Here is a 21,116-nt window from a genome sequence, read left to right as displayed (position 1 = left end):
GTTTTAAAAACTGAAAACAAGTACAATATATTATTGTTGTTGTTGGATGGCTCATGGCGGGTTACACACAAAGATCAAAACAATAATACAATCCCCCATTAAAACCCCATAAAATTACAGAAAGATACAAATGAACCTCTCTAAAAATTTCCAGAGGGGGAGTGCTCTAGCAGAGTACTGATCTTCTGGCTTCTCCTCCTCCATCTAGCAGTAAGACCAGCTGTTTGGGTGGATGTTATTGTGGGTCTCAATCAGAAGCCCAGTAGAACAGCTCCATCTAAGAGGCCCTGCGGAACTGATTAAGGTCCCACAGGCCCCTAATTTCTCCCAGGAGCTCATTCCACCAAGCTGGGGACAAGGCCAAAAAGGTCCTAGTCGAGGCCAATTTCACCATCAACATGAATATCCATCATGATTTGTACATTTGGAGAGGTAATGGTTTTAATGAAGACTAAGTTATCCATAATAAGCACTTCTCCAGAATATGTTTTGGGGAGGCTTCGGGGAGGGCGGTATATAAATCTAAATAAATCTAAATAAATAAATCTAAATAAATAAATGTTTCGTGCCAGCAAATAAATTAAATCCTTAGAAAAACGGGCGAAGAAGAGTTGCTTTTTATACCCTACTTTTTGCTACCAGGAGTCTCAAAGCAGCTTACAATAGCTTTCCTTTCCTCTCCCACAAAAGACACTCTGTGAGGTAGGTGAGGCTGAGAGAGTTCTGACAGAATTACTCCGTGAGATCAGCTCTAGCAGGACTGTGACTAGCCCAAGGTAACCCAGCCAACTGTATGTGGAGGAGTGGAGAATCAAACCTGGCTCTCCAGATTAAGAGGCTGCAACTTTTAATCAAACACTACACCAGGAGAGTCCAGGAAAGAGGCAGAAAAATAGGTGAACTGGGAGTGAGGGTACTAGAAGTTAAAATTATGAATATGATATTCAAAATGGCCTCAAATACATGCTTGATGCTCAATAATGCTGCATTTATCCATACTAAAAATAAAATTCAGTATTGTGAGACTTCAGCTTTTCATATTGGTGAGGAGATGCAATAGATTTACTTTTCAAATATGCCCTGTAAAATAGGGTCTAGATGTGGGACCCACTTCAAGATTGGAAGTTACTGCCTTAAATATCAGTTTTTTCTTCATTCACTTAACAAAACTTCAGTTATTTTTTGTAGCAAAATTGAATTCTGAATTTTTTTCAGTTTCAAGGTAATAAACGCCCCTTGTATCTCTGCTTAAAACAGTGGTTCTCAACCTTGGGGTCCCGACCCCAAGTGGGGTCACCTGGCTCCTTCCACGGGGTCACCAGGACAAGTTGGTGGTGGTGGCAGAGCCATGGCACTGGACGCCTCCACGCCGCCTCCAGATCACTGAGCACGCATGCGCCGCCGCCACAGTTGGGGTCACAGCATTACAGCAATTGAGAACCGCTGGCTTAAGAGGATCAGGTGATACGGAAGACCTCCATCTGACAACCTAGAGAGCCAATGCCAGTCTCAGTAGGCAATGAGACTAGTGGCCTGGTTCAGTACAAGGCAGCTTCACATGCCCCACTTAATAAAAACTGCTACTGCAAACAGCAGGTTTTTGTCAGTTTATACTCACTGTCTTCCCAGATCCTGTTTGGGCACATGCCATTAAATCACGTTCTGCTAGCACAATAGGAATGCTATGCTTCTGCACAGGGGTAAGTTTAGAATATCCAGCTTTTGCAATATTCTTCATCAATGTTTGACACAGACCAGCTTCTTCAAAGGTCTAAGAAAGTAATAGTTATATTTTATTTATATTTATAATATACATTCTCTCCCTGAAGGAGAGGATGCCTCCCGAGCACGCTTAAACTGCAGTTTGATATGACAAGTTGCAACTTTGTGTCTTCCAATGTCCTTCACACACAAAGCCTGATGCAAAACATACCAGTATGTTTAAGGTCCCATTTACCATGATGTACATATGCAGCCCCTGGGTGAATTCAAAGTAGGTGGACTAAATAAACTCAATTCACAAAAGCATTGCCCATGACTGAACTAATTGACTAACTAACAGAACTCAAATTGTTCCACAGGGCCTGCAAAAGGCAGCTCCTCCACCAAGCATCTGGTTGAGGTTGACTTGAAACACCACTTCCCATGGCCCCCTGAGCCTCCCTCCTATGGCAACCACTGCAGATCCACCTAATCCACTGGGTTTTCAGTATACATTAATTTAATGTTCTCCATATTATTCTATTGTTCTACCATTTTGCTTGCCATTATCACTGTATTTTTTGTTATAAACTGAACTATCTGTATTATTTCTGTTTTATGTAAACCACCCTGAACCTTTAGGGAGGGTGGTATATAAATATAATAAAATAAATAAATAATAAAATAAAAACTTGTAAACTGGGAGCTTGATCAAACCCAGTTTTATTTCATGCTCCACTTAAGGAAGTCAGAGGGAGTAGAATGCACGAACATAGCAACAAACTTTCATAAAAATTAAGATGTATTTACCCTATTTCTGGCAATCAATACAAGTAGCCACAAACCTGAATCTGAACCCTTTTCACTGGCAACTTCCCAGGAAAGCACTTGTACACCCTCTCCTTTGGGATATTTTGCTTGTTCGGATTAAAAGGTATCACGCAACATTTGTTTTGGACATTTGCCTATAAACTAACATGATTCCCTACAATCTTAGTCCTTCTTTAGTAAGAATGTCTGTCGCATTAACTATTGTGGAAGTTTCAGTTTCCCAACAATTACAGACCCAGACACCATGCAGTTGTAAGAAAAAATTACTTTTCCTTCAAATCCTGTCTCACTGCATTCTTGAAAAGGAAGGGACATCCTATGGTTAGACTAAAATACTCTACATTAAACTCATGCTCTGAAACAAAAGAAAGTAGATCACTAACCAAAATTGCGGCTGGGGAGTCATGTCCAGACACTTCCACGAGAATGTTATCGTATTTGTCAAAGTTTATTCCTGTTTGGTAATGTGCAAAGATAGCATCTTCACTGTCTGGTGGTGGTGGTGGTACATATGTCACCCTTGGAGCTGCAAATTTAAGGGGGCAGTAGTAATTTTTTAAAATTTTCATGATGCCAGACCTGCTTCAATCACTTAATTTTCTTACACTGTTAACGTACCTGCAATGTCACCTCCTTCTCCATCACCTTCTGATTTCCACATACCTTAAGGGAAATTAATGTTTAAAAGAACAAAAGCTGTCAAGTCGATGAAGCAATGCAGAGAATAACTGCATACATCTGAACAGTTTGCTAACCTGTAACTGATGTTCTTCAGGTGGAAATCTGTGCAGACATACTGATGGGAACTGAGCATGTACAGGTTCAAACTGGAGAATCTTCTATAGCCAAGTTTAAAAGAATTCTTTGCTACTAGCTCCACCCAGCATCAGTGTGATACACAGAAACCATGAAGAAAAATAAACTTACTTTTCCCAGAACCTCCAATTATTTCTTCATTGCTTCCCTTGTAGCCCCCTGTTAAAAAGCATAAAGCTATAAAACTACAAAGAAACATTAACTATACAATTTAAAAGGATAAGCCATCAAAGTCCATTCAGTTCAGGTTGAAAGTGAAACCAGAGATGAATTTAATTGGTCTGAAAGAATTACTGAACAATTAGTAAACAATAAGCACGTGTCTGTTTAAAAAGAATGGGGGAAAAGCAGGATGGGGAAAAAGGAAGTGACAAAGACATACAATCTATGATCAATTTTAGCAAGAACCCAGAAAAAACATAGAAAGAGAAAATTCCTCTAATTGTCATACAATAAGTACCTAACATCTCATCTTACAAGTAATTTCTAAGGCATTTACCTCTGTCTCTAAATCCTCTCCCTCTTCTATTTTCAGAATCACCTGGAAAACAAAAGGGGACACATTTCAAAGGATAACGTAGTCAAGAATTTATCTCAATATTTGCCTACCTCCATTGTTCAGGAATAGTATTATATCCTATCTAGGTCTTTATGCTTTGCTTGCATCCACTGTGAATAACTCTTGGCTATTTTCTAATCCAAATGACCTCACAATTTTACATGAGATGAATAGTGCAAGAGTAACACAATCCAGTTAAAACGCTAGAGGGCGTCACCCCAAGGGTCAGACATGACTCAGTGCTTGCATAGGGGATACCTTTACCTTTACCTTAACACAATCCAGTATAACAAGATATATCTTCCAGCATAGAATATTCTCCACCTGCAAGCCAAGTTTTATTTGAATTCTTACCTGAAGAAGCGCCAAAGCCCCCTCTTTTTGAACCAAATAAACCAGAAGGCTGTCTTCCATCTTGCATCTCATATTCATTACCTGTTACAATAAAATCCAACAGCAAAAATAGGAATTATTTTTTTTATTTCTAACAGCACTCTTTGGCTGACAGAAGGAATTAGTAATAATTCCGTTCTGAAAACTTCAGTAAAATTTTAAAAGTACTAGTAGACCTTACTTGTAAATAACCCGTGTCCTCCTCGGCCACCTCTAGTTGATCCTCTTCCCCCCCTACGTGCATCGCTGCCATTAATCGTTCCTTGGAAACAAACAATGCAGAAATGTGATTAACACACATCACAAGAGCTAAGAAGGGGGAAGTACAAAGCTGTCTGCCACTACACAGGAGCTCCTCAGCGAGCCCTTACACACACAAACACACTCCAAGTAAACAACATCTACTTCCATGAGAGATTCAGATGCACCGTGACAGTACCTATTCTACACTACTAGCAAGTGAAGAACACAATCCTTGGGATATTATGCACAAAAGGAACATCTCAAAGTCTTGGGGGAAAAAACGTTTAAAACTTCTGCACGTGGCGCTGTTTTCGCCACAGAAAACCCAGCGTAGTATTGATTATACATTGTCCTTCCCTCCTCATAGTAGCAAGTGTGACTTTTCCACTGGTTTCTGCACAGTATCTGAAACCAGCTTAACTATGACTTTTCTTTTATGACAGTGCTGAAGACACCTGTTTTCACATGCATAAACAGTAGCGTGTTTTTGGTCTCCTCCCATACCACCATACACCAATGGGTGACCAGAGGCAATGCCCATGTTGCAGAGAGCCAATGTGGTGCAATGGATCAGTGGTTTATTAGGACCCTGAGTAATTCAGATTCAAATCCATACTTCCACCATGGAAGTCTGCTGGGCGAACTTGGCCCCCATCACAAATTATCAGGGTTGTTGTGAGAAAATGTATGAGGGAGAAATATCTTCTAAGCAACTGTGAGAAATGTGGGATATAAATAAATGCACAAATGCAAACAGAAATACATGTATGCTTCTGCCAAGTCAACTGAGACAAGGAATCTTGTGACAAGACTCTAGGCTTTTCTTTTCCTGAAGGACATCTTAACTAGTTAGGGTTTCAGCTATGATCTCATTTGTTTTAAGCATGGTGAAATTGATACAGAATAAATTGTGTGCTATGGCACTTGCTCTTTTGCTGTCATGTTGCAGACACAGGCCATGACTCAAAGCATCCGTGATCCGTTATCCTATCCATGATGTTCTGAATGTGTTTGTTACGCCAGCCTCAACCAAATGCCTGGTGGAAGAATTCCATCTTGCAGGCCCTGCAGAACTATGAAAGCTCTGTCAGGGCCCTTAGCTCTTCTGGGAGTTCATTCCATCAGGATGGGGCCAGGCATACTTCTCATGGGCCAGGGATCACCAATAGATTTGCACCTGCAGAGCACAGGGCCCTGCAGGATGCATCAGGAGATAGGATGCCTCTCAGGCATGCGGGGCTCAGATCACAGATAGCCTTGAAGGTTTATACCAGAACCTTGAACTTGATTTGGTACGCAACTGGCAACCAATACAGCTGCCTCAACACTGAATGGGTGTGGGCCCTCCAAGGTGTTCCAGGGAGGACTCTAGCAGCTACATTCTGCACCAGCTGCCATTTCCGGATTGAGGACAATAGAAGGCCTGCGCGCAGCAAGTTACAGAAATCAATCCTGGAGATTACCGTTGCATGGACCACTGTGGCTAGGTGCTCAGAGGACAGGTAAGGCACTAGCAGTCTCGCTTGGCATAGATGGAGAAACGCCTGTCAGCTACCCTTGTGACCTGAGCCTTCATCACTAAGGAGCATCAAGAATCACCCCCAAATTCCTGGCAGATGGCATGGTGTTAAGTTACATCCCAGGCAGGGTAAACATGTTTCCTAGTCTGCCCCCCCCCCCCCACCCCAGCCACAGGACTTCAGTCTTGGAGGGGTTGAGTTTTGAGAGACTCTGCTCCATTTGAGTTTGCAGCCAACTTGGACAGTCTTTAGGATGCACTGATAACATTATAGTTCATGAGGCAGCCACTCACCAGTAGGCAAATATGCCTAGGGTGATCTGTGCTTGGCTTGGCTGAGGACAGGATTGACGTAAGTCTAGAGAATGCAGTGGTGGTTGTTCTGGAAATCTGACATTCCATGAAATATGGTGCTTGCTGTTTCTAGTGTCCCTGGGTTTAAAAGACAACTGGTGTGTGATGGGGAAAATGAAACCCCTGTATGACTGTGCTGCGCTCCTCCCTCCTGAGGCCCTTGTCCTCAACAAGGATGCTTCCCAACAGGGGCATGCTGGGTCCTAAATACTATGGAAGTTAGCATCTACTGTGAAAGTCCGTTTCTGGAAATTTTCAGGAGCCAATGTTAGAATATGAAGAGGCGTTTGCTGCCTTCTTCAACTGCTGCATAAAGCAATTCACCACAAAGCAATTTCCTGCACCCTTTGTTTTAAATCAGTAGCAGCAGAGACAAGACATGCTGCACTGGAGAGGGCTATCTTTCTGTGGTCTTGTTTTCCTTTGGCCTTCGTATTTATTCCAGACAGATACCAAAGGTCTGAAAACATTCTACTTCTACAGAGGCATGGCATGTACTGAAGACTCTCCTTTCACCAGAAAGGGGAGTACTAGCAAGTGCAGACCTGCCTGCAAAGCACAAAGGAAGGACTCACCCATACATGCATACCCTCCTACAACAGAGTAACTATATTTCCTAACAATATGCCCTTATTTAAAAAAAGCAATTTGTTTCACTATGACCCAAATCATTGTGGTCTTACCTCCTCTCCTTGAGAATACTGACTCTGACTGGCTGTCTTCATTATCATCAATTTCTACCAGAATAAAGCCATTAAAATGGAAAGGAGCAATTACTTTTCTGTACTGCACTAGCTATATTTTCTTAATAATGGTGACTCTCAGTCTGGAAGGCTTCGTGCATCTTTCAATTCACAACTGACTCAGACAACTATGTAAACATAAGTAAGCCAATATCCACCTTTGTGGATAGTCATGTAGACTATTCCGACTTAGGTTCAGACATTTGGTTCGGTCATAATGCTGACAAAGTATACAGAAATGGCATTAATAAATTCTGATAAATGAAGTAATTTGAAGACAATGGCATGATCACACTTTTCTAACTGGTGGGCAATGCATTTATCATGAACACAAATACACTTGCCTACTGCAAAACTAACTTCCAGATGCATTCAAGATCATGAATTCAGGTGAACGGTTACAACAATTTGAGCTAGTTGAAGTAACTAAGGTGAACTAGAAAACAAATCTTGGTGTAGTGTTAAGAGCGGTGGTTTCTAAACTACATTCTACTAATTTCCTTAACCAATCCTATAACCCAGTGGTCCCCAACCTTTTTATCACCGGGGACCAGTCAACGCTTGACAATTTTACTGAGGCCCAGGGAGGGGGGGGGGGATAGTCTTCTGCCAAGGGACATCCCCGCCACCGCCTGAGCCCCTGCTCCACTTGCTTTCCTGCCAGCGTCCCTGACTTCCTGCTGCCCACTGGGGGGGAGCGCTGCCAGTAGCAGCTGCGCAGTGCCACGCCAAGGGGGAGCCCCAGCCATGGCGACCGGCGGAGAGCACCAAAGGTGAGCCAGCGGCAGAATGGCAGGGCAGCAGCCAGGGAGGAGGACAAGGAGGAGCCGCGGCCCGGTACCAACTGATCTGTGGACCGGTACCGGTCTCCAGACCGGGGGTTGGAGACCACTGCTATAACCCATCTAATTCTATGTAAAATTGCAGATGTTATGTAATTAAGAACAAATTACAAACATCTTTTGAAGGGAATACTAATTGTTTTAACAAAAAACCTTAGATGATAATGGGAGCTCTTTCCCTCTATCTTTAAGAGAACTGTAGCGATCATATGCCAAAACTCTGTACTTTTTTTTTACAAAACTGTACTGTACTTTTACTTGCAAATATGTATAAAATTGGTATTGGTAGCCCCACATACCCAACAGTCCCCATTATCACCTTAATATAATTTCCTAGTTTATGGGGAGACAGGTGCCACTGATAGCATTTTATTAAATTTTCTTTGGGAGAAACACTGATGCCCAAATCTCTGAGTTTACTGGGTTTTTAAATCTTTCATCCAGAGCTGTACAAATATTTCCTGCTATTTACTATCAATATCTAATAGAGAATATATTCCTTAAGAGAATATATTTCTTTCAGTATATAGCTAATTGTTCAAAACTAAGTTCTTATGTCACCTTTACACAGTAATGTCTGTAGAATACTTAACCTGTAGACACTGAAGCCAGGGGATTTGTCCACTTTTCTTAACAACTGTTTGCCCATCATGAGTTAAGGATTTATAATCAAATATCTTCAGATCTTTCCAGATTAAAAATGTCCTCCTTCTGCAGTTTGGCTAAATTCTTTAAATTTTATAACAGAAGCCAGTGGTGATATTTCAGGAGCTAATTTCTGTCTGACCTTTATCCAGGCATTTTCTGAGGCACTGATCAATAGAATTAAATTCTTACCTCTCCCAAAACCTGAATTTTTTCTTTCTTCAAATCTATTTCCAGATGCACCTGTAAACAAAAGTATATTAAGAGTTCTCCCAGCTATGAGTTCTCCACATATTGAACCCATTCCCACAAATCTATATGTAACTTCTCAGGTCTTACATTGTCCAACACTGAGGAACGGACTCCAGGCTTAGTAGTAAAGATAAGAAATTCAGATCAGGATGCAGGCAATCAAAAGGCTGACTTAGAAGGAAGCAACCAAGTTACCGTAGGAGTCTGGGCAAACCCTGGCTCTGTTCTTGGTTTTCTCAGGGAATCAATAAAATTCAAGCTATAACTAACAGAAGTTGCATGACAACAGCCAGTGTTCAAGGACCACCGACAACAGGTCTTACAATGGCCTTGCAACTTCACTGGAAACCTAATAAGTAGGAGACCAAAGCCCTATTCCAGGGTTTCTCAACCAGGGTTTAGGGAAACCCTAGAGTTTTTTGATGGCCCTGGAAGGGTTTCATGAATGGGTGGGAATTAATTTTAATATATATTTTAAATTTTTTAAACGTTTATCAGGTGATGACCATACGCTTCCAAACCATATTCTGCAGGATTGTGCCACTTTTGGGGCTTCTCAAAGCCTGAAGAATGTTTCAGGAGTTTCTCAACAATAAAAAGGTTGAGGATGCCCTCTATCCACATATTACATTGACTATGTGTACTTCTTACACATACATGTGTCCATCTGTTTTCAAGAAAGAGCTAACAAGCATTCTTTAAGTATTTGAAAGGTTGTCAATTGGAGGAGGGCAGGATGCTGTTTCTGTTGGCTGCAGAGGAAAGGACGCGCAGTAATGGGTTTAAACTACAAGTAAGAGTTACATCAGTTTTGGGCCCAGGTGGGGGTGCAGGGCCTGAACCAATATTTTAGAGCGGTGGTCCCCAACCACCGGGCTGCGGCTCCCTCTCCCCCCTCCCCCCGCAGTAAGAAACTTCCCAGGCCGCAAGCAAATTGGCCGCAAAAGCAGCCAATTAGCTTGCGGCCCGGCAAGCTTCTTTTTGTGGGAGGGGGAGGAGAGGGAAGCAGGGCCGCGCGTGTGTGCGCTAGCGCCATACACAGCCGCAAATGCGCGTGCATAGCAGTTTTGCATGTGCAGCCACGAGATATCCCTCCCCAACACCGTCGGTCCACAGCCTTAAAAAGGTTGCAGACCACTGTTTTAGAGAATCAAAGAAATGAAGTCAGCTGAAAAGAGCCTCTTGTGGCGCAGGGTGGTAAGGCAGCAGAAAGGCTGTCTGAAGCTGTCTGCCCATGAGGCTGGAAGTTCAATCCCAGCAGCCGGCTCAAGGTTGACTCAGCCTTCCATCCTTCCAAGGTCGGTAAAATGAGTACCCAGCTTGTTGGGGGGTAAATGGTAATGACTGGGGAAGGCACTGGCAAACCACCCCGTATTGAGTCTGCCATGAAAACGCCAGAGGGCGTCACCCCAAGGGTCAGACATGACCTAGTGCCTAGGTAAAGGGGATACCTTTACCTTTACATTCATCTGAAGATTAGAATCCTAAGAGCTATTGCCCTCACTATTCAAAATGTCTTCCTAAGGTACAGTACAGGCTTGTGTTTAATCCAGCAGTCTGAAAATCCCAACAAGGTGTGGAACTGCACATGTGAAAGACTGATCGGGTGTACTCCAAACATTTCAAGTAACAAACCCTTCCACCTAAATGAATACAGAATTCTTATTCTAGCCCTAGTCATTTATGCAGAGGGGATATTGATACTCTCCCCTATATCTAAGATGCTATTTATCTCTTCAATTGAAAACACTGTTACTATATATTTGCTCTTTATGGCCAAGTTATAATTTACAGTGGGGAATGCTTTGGGGAAAACAGCAGAAGAAAGGTTTCCCCACTCCAGTACTGCAGATCTTGACTGAAAATGCTTCTTTTGACAAATATGACTTTTTGAACATATGGGATTTTGCAGAATCTCGACTTACACTTCTGCTCATAGCCACAGAAGTGCCAAACTACTCCAAAGTTGTTTTTTTCAGTAGAGAAAGTAGCCATTTAAATTATGCTCTGCTGCCCTCTTGTGAAAATCCTTGACTGTATAAGTTAACTACTAGAGCAGTGGTTCTCAACTTTCCTAATGCTGCGACCCTTTAATACAGTTCCTCATGTTGTGGTGACCCCAACCATAAAATTATGCAAGTGTTCTTTCACAGAAATTCAAACAGTGGCATGAAGATCTATTGTTCATGATTATATACAAATTGGGTTTTCCCCTCCCCACCCGGGGTTTCTCAGTTCAGTTTTGCCTCTTTTCCCACCGTGCCAATCTCACTCTTTCCTGCTGCTCCAGACAGACGAACGCTCTATTTCGATCTACCCTGCAAGGCTGTTGTGTGGATGGCACCCCCCCGGGCAAGCTGCTTGCCCTCCGCAGCCACTGTGAAAGGGTCATTCAACCCCCAAAGGGGTCCCCACCTCCACGCTGAGAACTATCAATTACTAGAGAGTAATTGATGGACAACTGATGGAATTTGTTAACTGATCCAAGTGGGCATCCATGTTGGTCTGAAGTAGCAGGACGAGGTTTGAGTCCAATGGTACCTTTAAGACCAAATAAGTTTTATTCAAGGCTTTCAGGGCTTCACCAGACAAATTTTAATGAAAATGACACATAATATGCAGATTAGGGGCCATAATGAAGATGCGACCAAGTGATTTTGGTCTTTATGATCTTGGGGAAGAGAAAAGCTGTATGTAGTCACACATACAGGCTGGACTTCAGGATAGCAAATTTTAACAAACTTAAAGTTATATTGGGTAGACTCCCATGGTCAGAAAACCTTAAGGAGATGGAAGTCCAAGAAAACTGGGAATTTCTCAAGATTGAAATACTGTAGGTACTATCGCAGACAATTCCCTTGAGAAGGAAAACTGAGAGGAAACTATGGAAATCAGGGTGACTCTATAAACAGCTTTCAAAAGAATTGGGTAAATAAGAAGTCTAAAGTCTCATTTAGTAAATGGAAGGAGGATCTTATTACCAAGGGGAAATATAAACAAACTAGTAATCAAGCCCGCTGCAGCTAAATGCAGCGGGCGCTAGGGACTCACTGTGGGAGGGTGGTCCCTCGGCGGCGTTGTCCCAGCGTCAGCGGCGGTCCGTTGTTCCAGCGGCGGTGGCCTGACGCGGCGAGAGGCGCTTTGCGCCTCTCACCGCGTCAAGCCGCCAGGCAGGGAGCCCCCGGCAGCCGCGCGACTGCCAGGGGTTGCCTCGGGCGGCGGCCTGACGCAGCAAGAGGCGCTTCGCGCCTCTCGCCGCATCAGGCCGGGAGCAACTGCGAGCCGTGCTGCGCGCGGCTCGCAGTTGCTGGGGCTGGGAATCGGAGGGACCAATCGGCAGGCGCTTTGCGCCTGCCGATTGGTCCCTCCGATTGTCTGTCGTGAGGAAGGGTCCAATCCGGACCCTTCCTCATCACGGACAAATCCCACCTAGCAAGCCCTTAACGCTTTATTTAGTCCGTGGCGCCCGTGGCACCACGGGCGGTTTAAAGATAACCAATGCATGTAGGGAGAGTGTTAGAAAAGGTAAAACTCAGTATGAGTTTAAGCTAGCAAGAAACATTAATACAACAAAAAAGGGTTCTTTAGTTATATTCAAAGTAAGAAAAAGAATAGGGACATGTTAGGACCACTGCGGAGACAAGAAAATGACATTGTAAGGTGCTGAAGAAGAGTTGGTTCTTATATGCCGCTTTGCTCTACCCAACTGTCTCAAAGCAGCTTACAGTCACCTTCCCTTTCCTCCCCCACAACAGACACCCTGTGAGGTAGGTAAGAACAGCCTGTCCTTGGTCAAAGCCAGATGTGCTTCCTTGGGCTAGGGATCACTAGCCGGTTGGTACTGGCTGAGCACAGGCTGAAATGCCCGTGATGGCGGCGACAGAGCTTTGGGGAATATTCCCAATTATGCAAGATGTCGCTGCCATCCAAGGCCTGGCCCAATCCAGGCCCTCGAAAGACCCGTGTTAATGAAATGCGGATTCTTCCAGAGGCCTGGGTCTCCCAAGGGCACAGGTGAGGGCTAGGTCAGCCTAGTCCTGTGCGTAATTGGGGAGCCAGGATTTTGGCCATGGTTCTCCCTCAACCTACAGCGTCCCTGCAGGGACGCCTCTCGCCCCTGCCAGCTCCACAGCGCCGACAGGGGCATCCCCCCTGCCCCCACCATGGTGGGAGAGCAGCATGCTGCTCCCCACCACTGTGCAGTGGGGGCCCTATTCCCGATCCTCCCCACTGACCCCACTTCAAAGCGCTCCTGGTGCTTCCGGCCCCAAAATGTGTTCACAGGGCCGTTGCGCCAGGGCAGCTGGCATGCGCCGGGGGAGCTCCTTCCCTGTACATACACAGGGGACGGCGGGGCTTTTCACCCTGCCGCAACGGCACAACGCAGCACGGTGTAGCTGCTGCCATGCATAATGGGTCTTTGGGAACTATAGGCGGAGAGAATGTCTCTCAGGTACGCTGGCCCCAAACCTCATATGGCCTTAAAGGTACTTACCAAGTACTTAAGCTTGAGTTAGGAGTTCATATTTTATATTTTCAGCATCTCATGTATTAACACATAACTCTGTCACTATGATTATATATCTTCTTGTAATAGGTTTTATCTGTTGTTAGGGGCCAGCAACAATTCCCTTGACTTATGCTGCAATACAGTCATGCAAAGTAAGCTATCTAGAAATCTACCTCTGTTTCCAAAACTGCGTCCGGTTCCAAATCCACTTGCTGGTTTTTCTTCTCCATTTTGCTTTTCACCAATACCTAGTGATTGTAAAAAGACAGTTATGTTTACTATTAGACAAAGCTGAATTCACAAATGTCTTTGAGGGGTAGCGAACTTTGGACTGGGGCAAGCAAATTGAAAAGGTGCAGTGGTTGTGGCAATAAGCGAAAGACATTGATGGAATAGAGGGAACGAAATAGAGTGTTAAAAGGTAGAATAGAGGGAGCGAAATAGAGTGTTATTGGGTAGAAAAAGATTGGGCTAGAGGGCAAAGAGAGAGAGGGTAGAAGGCAGAGAAAGTGGCAGTCATAGGTAGAAAATAAGAGAAGGGGTGACAAGATGGAGAAAAACTAAGGGACAGAAGTGGGGGGAGAGGGGAGGAAGCAAAGTTGGGGGGGAATGCCTCCTCCCCACAAGTTTTTCATTGGTGTCCACTTCCAATATCCATAGTCATAAGCATGGATGTTAATGCTACTTTAAGGAGTGCAGAACATTCTTTTCTTAGAGCAGCACCTCCATTCTTAAGCAGCAGGGATGGATATAAATTGCACCTCAGTTCAGGGTTAATCTACACTGAACTCCTGAACCATGGCCATGAGAAAGAGATGGGTTAAAGAGCTCGCAACCATTTAACCCATCTGTTTTGCTTCTACCTCTAGAAGCAGGGAGGGGTAGCCAAACTGATCTGTAAAATGGTTTGCAGCCATTTCAACCGAACAGCTGTTTTAAAGGGCTGCCACCCTTCCCCAAACATTGGTTTGAGAACCACAACCTGGGCCAAATTTGTGATAATTTTGGCTTGTGAACTGGTTTGTGCCCATCCTATTAAGTAGTTTAACAGATCTTGAGCTCCAATCCACAACCGCTTCCCAGAACACCATACATGCAGTGAACGCGATTTCCACCAATCCATGTGGCCCATATTCTTGCCAGAATCTTCCCTGGTGCCTGCCAAGTCCAGTTAGAAAGTGAGTGGGGCATTTGCACAGCATGAATTGACTGACTGTGCAGCAGGGTTTCTGACTGACTGCTGAACAGACCTCCTGCTTGAAATGTCAAAGAGTTACTATTTGACTTTACTCCAAGACATTTTGTGGGTGGCTCCATCTCTTGTGGAAGCCATTTTGTGATTGTGCCCGCTCTCCTGTATAAGAATTCCAAAAGCACCCTCAGGTTCAAAGAAGTTGGGAACGCCTGGTCTATGTGAACACCACTTGGCCAACCACAGGTGTACAAAGTAACTGCATAACTTAATCCTAAATAAGGTTAACTGTATTTAGAACTACATTCCTGAAATTCAAGTAAGAACACACGGGCATGTACCTCCAAATTTATGACCCCAAAGAACTCCATTGTCAGAGGAAAAGCTCCCTAAAAATTAAAAATATTCAGCATTTTGAAGTTGTTCATATGATTTCTAAAGCAGGTAAGGCTAATCCACCTATTGCTAAAGAATATTTATGAGCTGGAAGTCAAGAAAAAGAAACCCTTATAAATTCAAAGTGATACTTCAAAAGCTCTATGGAATCCAACTAAATATCCTTCTATTCCATGTGAACATAACAAGCGCTCTTACAGAGTCTATGTAGCTTTTACCTTTCCTCATAGAGAAGGCAATTATTTTTGTTGCTCATGTCTGCTTCTCTGCTAGTTTTATGATATGCTTTTTGCAAAATGATAGAACACTGGATACAGATAAGAATTCTGATTTTTCTACAGATAACCAAAAAAGAGTACAAAATGAGTCTATAAATACTCCAGATCAACAAATAAAGGTCTTCATTAAAACTAACATCATAGTGACCATCAACACCAAAGTTAGAACCTGTGTATCACCTTCACTTAGTAAGGTAATAAAAAGGAATCGCAAAGCAGCTTATACAAAAGCCCTCTTAATGAAGGCTGAGCACATACAAGGCACACCCACAAGAATGCATCATTAGAAGCAATTAAAAGTCCTTGACAGTGATTTGAGTGGGGGGTTGGAGGACTATCCCCCAAGTCTGTCACCCAACTTGAACAGAATTCAAGGGGGGAATCCACTCAGACAGTATAGCAGGCCACTATGGGGCCAATTTCCTTTTCTGACCCAGAAGGAAAAGATTTCTCTCAGACCTTACTAGGGCTGACTGAGAAGCCTGCAGCACAACTGACTCCAAAATTGTCAACTTTTCTTTCATTCAGAATTGACACCAAAGCTTAAAGAAAACTGGTGGAAAACTCTGCTTTACAGTTTCTTAGGCCTTAAAACCGAGGTTAAGGGCCCTCTAAGTATTCACCCTCAGCTACTTTACTCCCAATTACTGCTTCAGAAGAATGGCAAGTTGAGACCCACACTGGAATTCCATATGGGCATCCTATCAAGCCATAACAACTAAATATTTCTACATTACCTATTTCAGTTAATGAAAAAAGCCTATATAATAGAACTCAAAGAACCTTACACTCCACAACCTCCAACTACCTGGAGATCCCTTGACCTCAACCAGGACCAGAGCTTTCTCCATCCGGGCCCCCAACTGATGGAATGAGCTCCCAGAGATCACGGCCCTAACGGAACTTGAACCAATCACTTTCCATCGGCTCCCGAGCCTCTCTCCTATGAAAACCACAGCTGATTTGTCCAACCCACAGGGCTGTCAGTATACTGTAGTTGAATTGATGTTCTCACCATTGTTCTATGTTCTATATTGTTCTATTCATATCACTGTACTGTTACTATTTAGAACTACTGAGTTACCTGTATTGTTTCCCTGATTTATGTAAACTGCCCCGAGCCTCAGGGGAGGGCGGTATATAAATATATAATAAAACATAATAAATAAATCTGTTATATCCCCAATGATTATACTGTCCCTGTACCTAGTGCTGTGTATTTGTGTTTTTTAAATTGTATCTAGGAGTCTTAGTAGACCATACAATGAACACGAGTCAGAAGTGTGACTCAGTGGCTAAAAAGGCAAATGGGATTCTGGCCTGTATCAAAGGACGTATTGTGTCCAGATCACGGGAGGTGATGGTACCGCTTTACTCTGCTCTGGTTCAGCCTCACTTGGAATACCGTGTTCAGTTTTGGGCACCACAGTTGAAGAATGATGTAGACAAACTGGAGCATGTTCAGAGGAGGGCAACAAAGATGGTGAGAGGTTTGGAGATCAAGACATATGAAGAAAGGTTGGGGGAGCTTGGTCTGTTAAGCCTAGAGAGGAGATGACTGAGAGGGGGTCTGATAACCATCTTCAAATATTTAAAAGGGTGCCATATAGATTATAGAGGATGGAGCAGAGTTGTTCTCTCTTGCCCCAGAGGGACGGACCAGAACCAATGGGATGAAATTAATTCAAAAGAAATTCTGTCTAAACATCTGGAAGATGTTCCTGACAGGTTTCTCAGGCTTCCATTTCTCAGGCTTTCTCGGGAGGCTTCCTCAGGAGGTGGTGGGTTTTCCATCTATGGAAATTTTTAAACAGAGGCTAGTAAGCCATCTGACGGAGAGACTGATTTTGTGAAGGTTCCAAGGTGGTGGCAGGCTTACAGTGGATGAGCGATTGGGATGTTAGTGTCCTGCATAGTGCAGGGGGTTGGACTAGATGACCCAGGAGGTCCTTCCAACTCTATTATTCTAATTTCATAATATTAACTGGATTTTTAATTGTTTAAATGTTTTTATGTTTGCTGCCTTGTGGTCTCCAGGTGGAAAGTTAGCACAGAGATGTTCTAAATAAATGAGGCACTCAACAATTCTTGGTGGTTTTGTGTCAAGCAAAATCCGGATTCAGAGCTACTGATTCTCCATTCCTGTTTAATCTACAAACACAAAATTACACAATTTTCACAACTAGAATACCAGTATACAGTATTATACAACTTAAGATTACCTTGGCTTCCATTATGCCATCCAGAACCCTGCATAGGTTGATATCCTCTGGTAGGCTCATAAGCAGCATCTAAACAGGTAACAAATTTTATTACTTTTAGCAGTTTATTTAACATTCTTCAAGACAATTTTCTCCATATATTTTCCAAATATCCTTCCTGCTGTCATCTATATAGTAAAAGGATATTAATAAATATATTTTTATAGTCCTTCTTTCTCAATAGACTCAGGGCAGGTACTTTCAGATAAAACAACACTACAATCTAGAAAAAAGTTTTTTTTATACCCTGCTATTCATTACCTAAAGGAATCTCAAAGCAGCATACAGTAGCCTTCCCTTCTTGTGAGGAAGGTGAGGCTGAGAGAGCTGTCAGAAGTGATATGAGAACAGCTCTAACAGGACTGTGACTAGCCCAAGGTCACCCAGCTGCTTGCACATAGAGAAGTGGGGAATCAAACCTGGCTCTCCAGATTAGAAGCCTTAGTCTTATCAATCTGGCTCACATATTTGGATAACCATGCATCAACAGAAATAGTTGGGTGTCATCAACATAATGTCTGCAAACTAGACCAAAACTCCAGACCGGTTGGGCAAAGTATTATTAGACTAGGAGTACTTTAAGAACTATAAGGGATCAAATATTAGTTGTATTTGAAAGTTCTTGTTTAAAGCGTTTTATCATTTTCCAAACTTCTGCATAGTCCTAATGCACTGTCACATGCAATAAAAATCATTCTTGTTTACAAAGGAATCCCAAAATTACCCTTATTCAATAATGTATTTGAGAATTTACAAAGTATCACTGACACTGAGGTGCCATTTAAAAGAAATTCTCAGCTTTAATAATCATGAAAGTATTCAACTCTCATATAACCATTAAGCTTAAAACTGTCATATACATGCTTCGGAATTTGTATTTTCATATCCAAAATAGTTATACCATTGCAGAATCTTTCATTGACTCAAAACAGTTTCCTGAAATCTGTCAAAACATACAATGCCAACCTTACATGAATATTCATTCAAGGGCTGCAATATTTATCCAATCAATTAATGGTTATTCTTTTTATTACTACATGCTTTTTCAACCAGGGTTTCGTGAAACCCTGAGGTTTCTTGATGGCCCTGAGTTTCCTGAGTGGCTGGGAGTTAATCTTTATATATATTTTAAATTGGTTTAATCTGGTGTTATGGCCATATATGGTTATGATGAACTGCCCCCTCCCCAAGTGGCCAATGATGGACCTGGAGGTAGTGGGGAGTGGCCCCGGTTGGGCTGCACACAGCTATGCTTCCCAACCACATTCTGCATGATCACACAGCTACTGAAGTTTCCCAAGGCCTGAAAGAAAATTTCAGGGATTCTCAATGGTAAAAAAGTCGAATATGGCTAGATTACAGGGGAAGTACTTTTAAAAATGTTACCAATCTGAACAAGTGTGATGATATTTTAGGATCAACCATAGTATTACAGAACTGAAACTCCTCACATAACTCATCCAATAAGATCAAAATAGTTTCCAAAAAAGCACTTAATTATTTTATACATACCTGCTAGCTTTACACTTTGGCTGAAGACATTTGATGTTTCACTTGCTCTTGCAGGTACACTGCCCTACAACAAGTATGGATATACAGGTCAAGTTGGTATTCTATACTAACCAAGAGCAATAAATATACCTTAGCTGCAAAAGATGCACAAATTCAATCCCATCACCATCTCTCCCCAGAAATACACTCCAGCCTAGTTATCAACTGCCTCATGCAAAAATGAAACATAATACTGTAATTTCATTTACATTACCTAGTGGTTGGTTACTACTTATTGTGTAACATCAATCATCGGAGACAAAATGCTCAAAAGACATCCAAAAATACGCATGCCTGTTCAGAAAGTTTATCTCACATTCCGCCCTCCCCAACTCCTCCAGCCAGTTCTGTTATTGAGTTATTAAGACCAAATAGGCTGGCTGCAGGGGGGGGAAGTTAACTTTTAAAATTAACCATGAATTGGTTTTATGATGTTTTATTGTTCAAACACAATGTTTTTTGTTGTTCACTAGCCCAAGAGGGCCAGTCAGAGAGGAGCGGTATATAAATATAAAGCAAACAAATAAACAAAGAGCCTTTTACACAGAAACCCATTCAGTCCCTATTGGGATAGTCAAAATGAGAAATCTTTATTCAACACACTAAGACCTTAACAGCATGAACCTTGATAAAATAAAGAGGGGGATCCTTTTCAGAAATTTCAAGAACTACAGTCATTATTGCCACACAGCCTTGGGCCCGTTACCTTGGAGAACAGCACACCAAACATTCTAAACCTTCGGCTCCTTGAAGCCCTTTCCCTCAACCTTTCCCTCCGCAGACCGCGATCCCAGAGGCACACGTGCACAGAAACATTCAAACCTGCTCCCGAGTAAATTTCGACCGGGCTACCCATGTCCTTCCCGCTCACCTCTCGACGAGAAGCCCTTTCTGAAGACGAGATCTCACCAAAGGGATACGAAAGGGCGGCTCAGAGTCTCTAGTCTAAAGACAGGGCGACCCCCACCCCCCACCCCCCACCCCCCACCCCCGACCGCTTTCCTAACTACCCACCAGTGTCTGGAAGTTGGGCTGGAAAGCAGGCAAGGCTCTTCTGTCGCCACGGGCGTTATCTGGGATCTCGTTATCCCAGTCCTCGTCACCCATGGCGGCCCTCGGACCCTTCCTGCAGCCCCCAACCGCTGCACGGACGGCTGGAGAAAGAACAGAAAGGGGAAGGGGGGGGGAGGGAAAGCGTTTTAGACGCCAGGCGGGAAGAGCGTCGCCCCACACGCCGCCCGCCCTCCTGCCTCTGCCACACGAGGGCCGCTAAGCGTGAGCACCTGCGGGGCGCCCAATCCACCCCCGTTAAAAATGAGTCTTCCTCACGGGCGGCGAGCGCTGCTCCCCGGGGCCGCCGCCCCCTTCCCCACCCCGCCCCACAAACGGCCACCTGGCGCTCGCGGGAGAAGCGCCACGAAGCTTGCCCGGCCGCCTCGGCTCCTCCTCAACAGCCCGCCAAGAGCACGTGCAACGGCTCCCGCCGCCTCGCCCCCACCCCCTTCGCCGCGCCGCCCTCCGCAGCCTGCCCCGGCGCTGATCACGTGCCCCCGCCTCGCGCGCCCGCCAATCGCGAGCGCAGGGGAGGGGGAGGGGAGGGATGCGGGAGCGGGCCTACGGGGGTAGCGCGGGCTGCCTTCCCTTCCTGCCGCGAGGGACGGACTTTGTGCTCGGGGCGTTCCTCGGGAGCGGCCGGGTTTCGCTTTTGTTTTCCCGGAGCCACGCCACCGGCCGGGTCGTCCTGAGCAGGGCTACTCCCTTCCGTGTGGCTGCTGTCTGGAATGGATGCCGGAGGGTGTAACTCTGTTTAGGATTGCACCGCCGCTTTGCAAAACCCAGGCGTAGGCATAGGTGCGATTCGCTGGGATGCGGCTCGCCGAGGGCTTCGTAAAAGTCGCGCTTGCCCTGCAGGCTTTGCATTTGGGGGTTGCGGAAGTTTTGCTTTCGCGCTTAATGAAAAAAAGGGATGCGCTGACTGAACTATGAAGGTGATAAGCGGCCCGGTTCTATGCGGGAGCACATCCCTTTTG

General features: G+C 44.0%; 1 protein-coding gene across 7 annotated transcripts in view; it reads right to left on the bottom strand.

Annotated features, from left to right (window-relative positions):
- The window catches only part of DDX4 (DEAD-box helicase 4), a 36,683-nt gene extending 15,898 nt beyond the window's left edge, over nucleotides 1-20,785 (bottom strand). For 2 of the 7 annotated variants that reach the window (XR_013233034.1, XM_077347144.1), the window contains exons 1-15: nucleotides 20,480-20,640; nucleotides 20,101-20,240; nucleotides 19,048-19,111; nucleotides 17,497-17,565; nucleotides 14,942-14,989; nucleotides 13,582-13,656; nucleotides 8,839-8,889; nucleotides 7,100-7,153; nucleotides 4,482-4,562; nucleotides 4,262-4,342; nucleotides 3,848-3,889; nucleotides 3,460-3,507; nucleotides 3,151-3,195; nucleotides 2,916-3,058; nucleotides 1,619-1,771 (exon numbers count right to left, since the gene is read on the bottom strand). Coding sequence is in view for 6 of the 7 variants with exons in the window: in XM_077347144.1 (XP_077203259.1) it covers nucleotides 1,619-1,771; nucleotides 2,916-3,058; nucleotides 3,151-3,195; nucleotides 3,460-3,507; nucleotides 3,848-3,889; nucleotides 4,262-4,342; nucleotides 4,482-4,562; nucleotides 7,100-7,153; nucleotides 8,839-8,889; nucleotides 13,582-13,656; nucleotides 14,942-14,989; nucleotides 17,497-17,565; nucleotides 19,048-19,111; nucleotides 20,101-20,193 (1,047 nt within the window). In the remaining variant the exon portion in view is untranslated. The other 5 variants (XM_077347146.1, XM_077347145.1, XM_077347148.1 and 2 more) reach the window with 5 other exon arrangements.
- Between the last annotated feature and the right edge of the window lie 331 nt (nucleotides 20,786-21,116).

Source organism: Paroedura picta, chromosome 7, assembly GCF_049243985.1.
Source record: "Paroedura picta isolate Pp20150507F chromosome 7, Ppicta_v3.0, whole genome shotgun sequence".
Taxonomy (NCBI): Eukaryota; Metazoa; Chordata; class Lepidosauria; order Squamata; family Gekkonidae; genus Paroedura; species Paroedura picta.
This window is presented reverse-complemented; position numbering and strand designations above follow the sequence as displayed.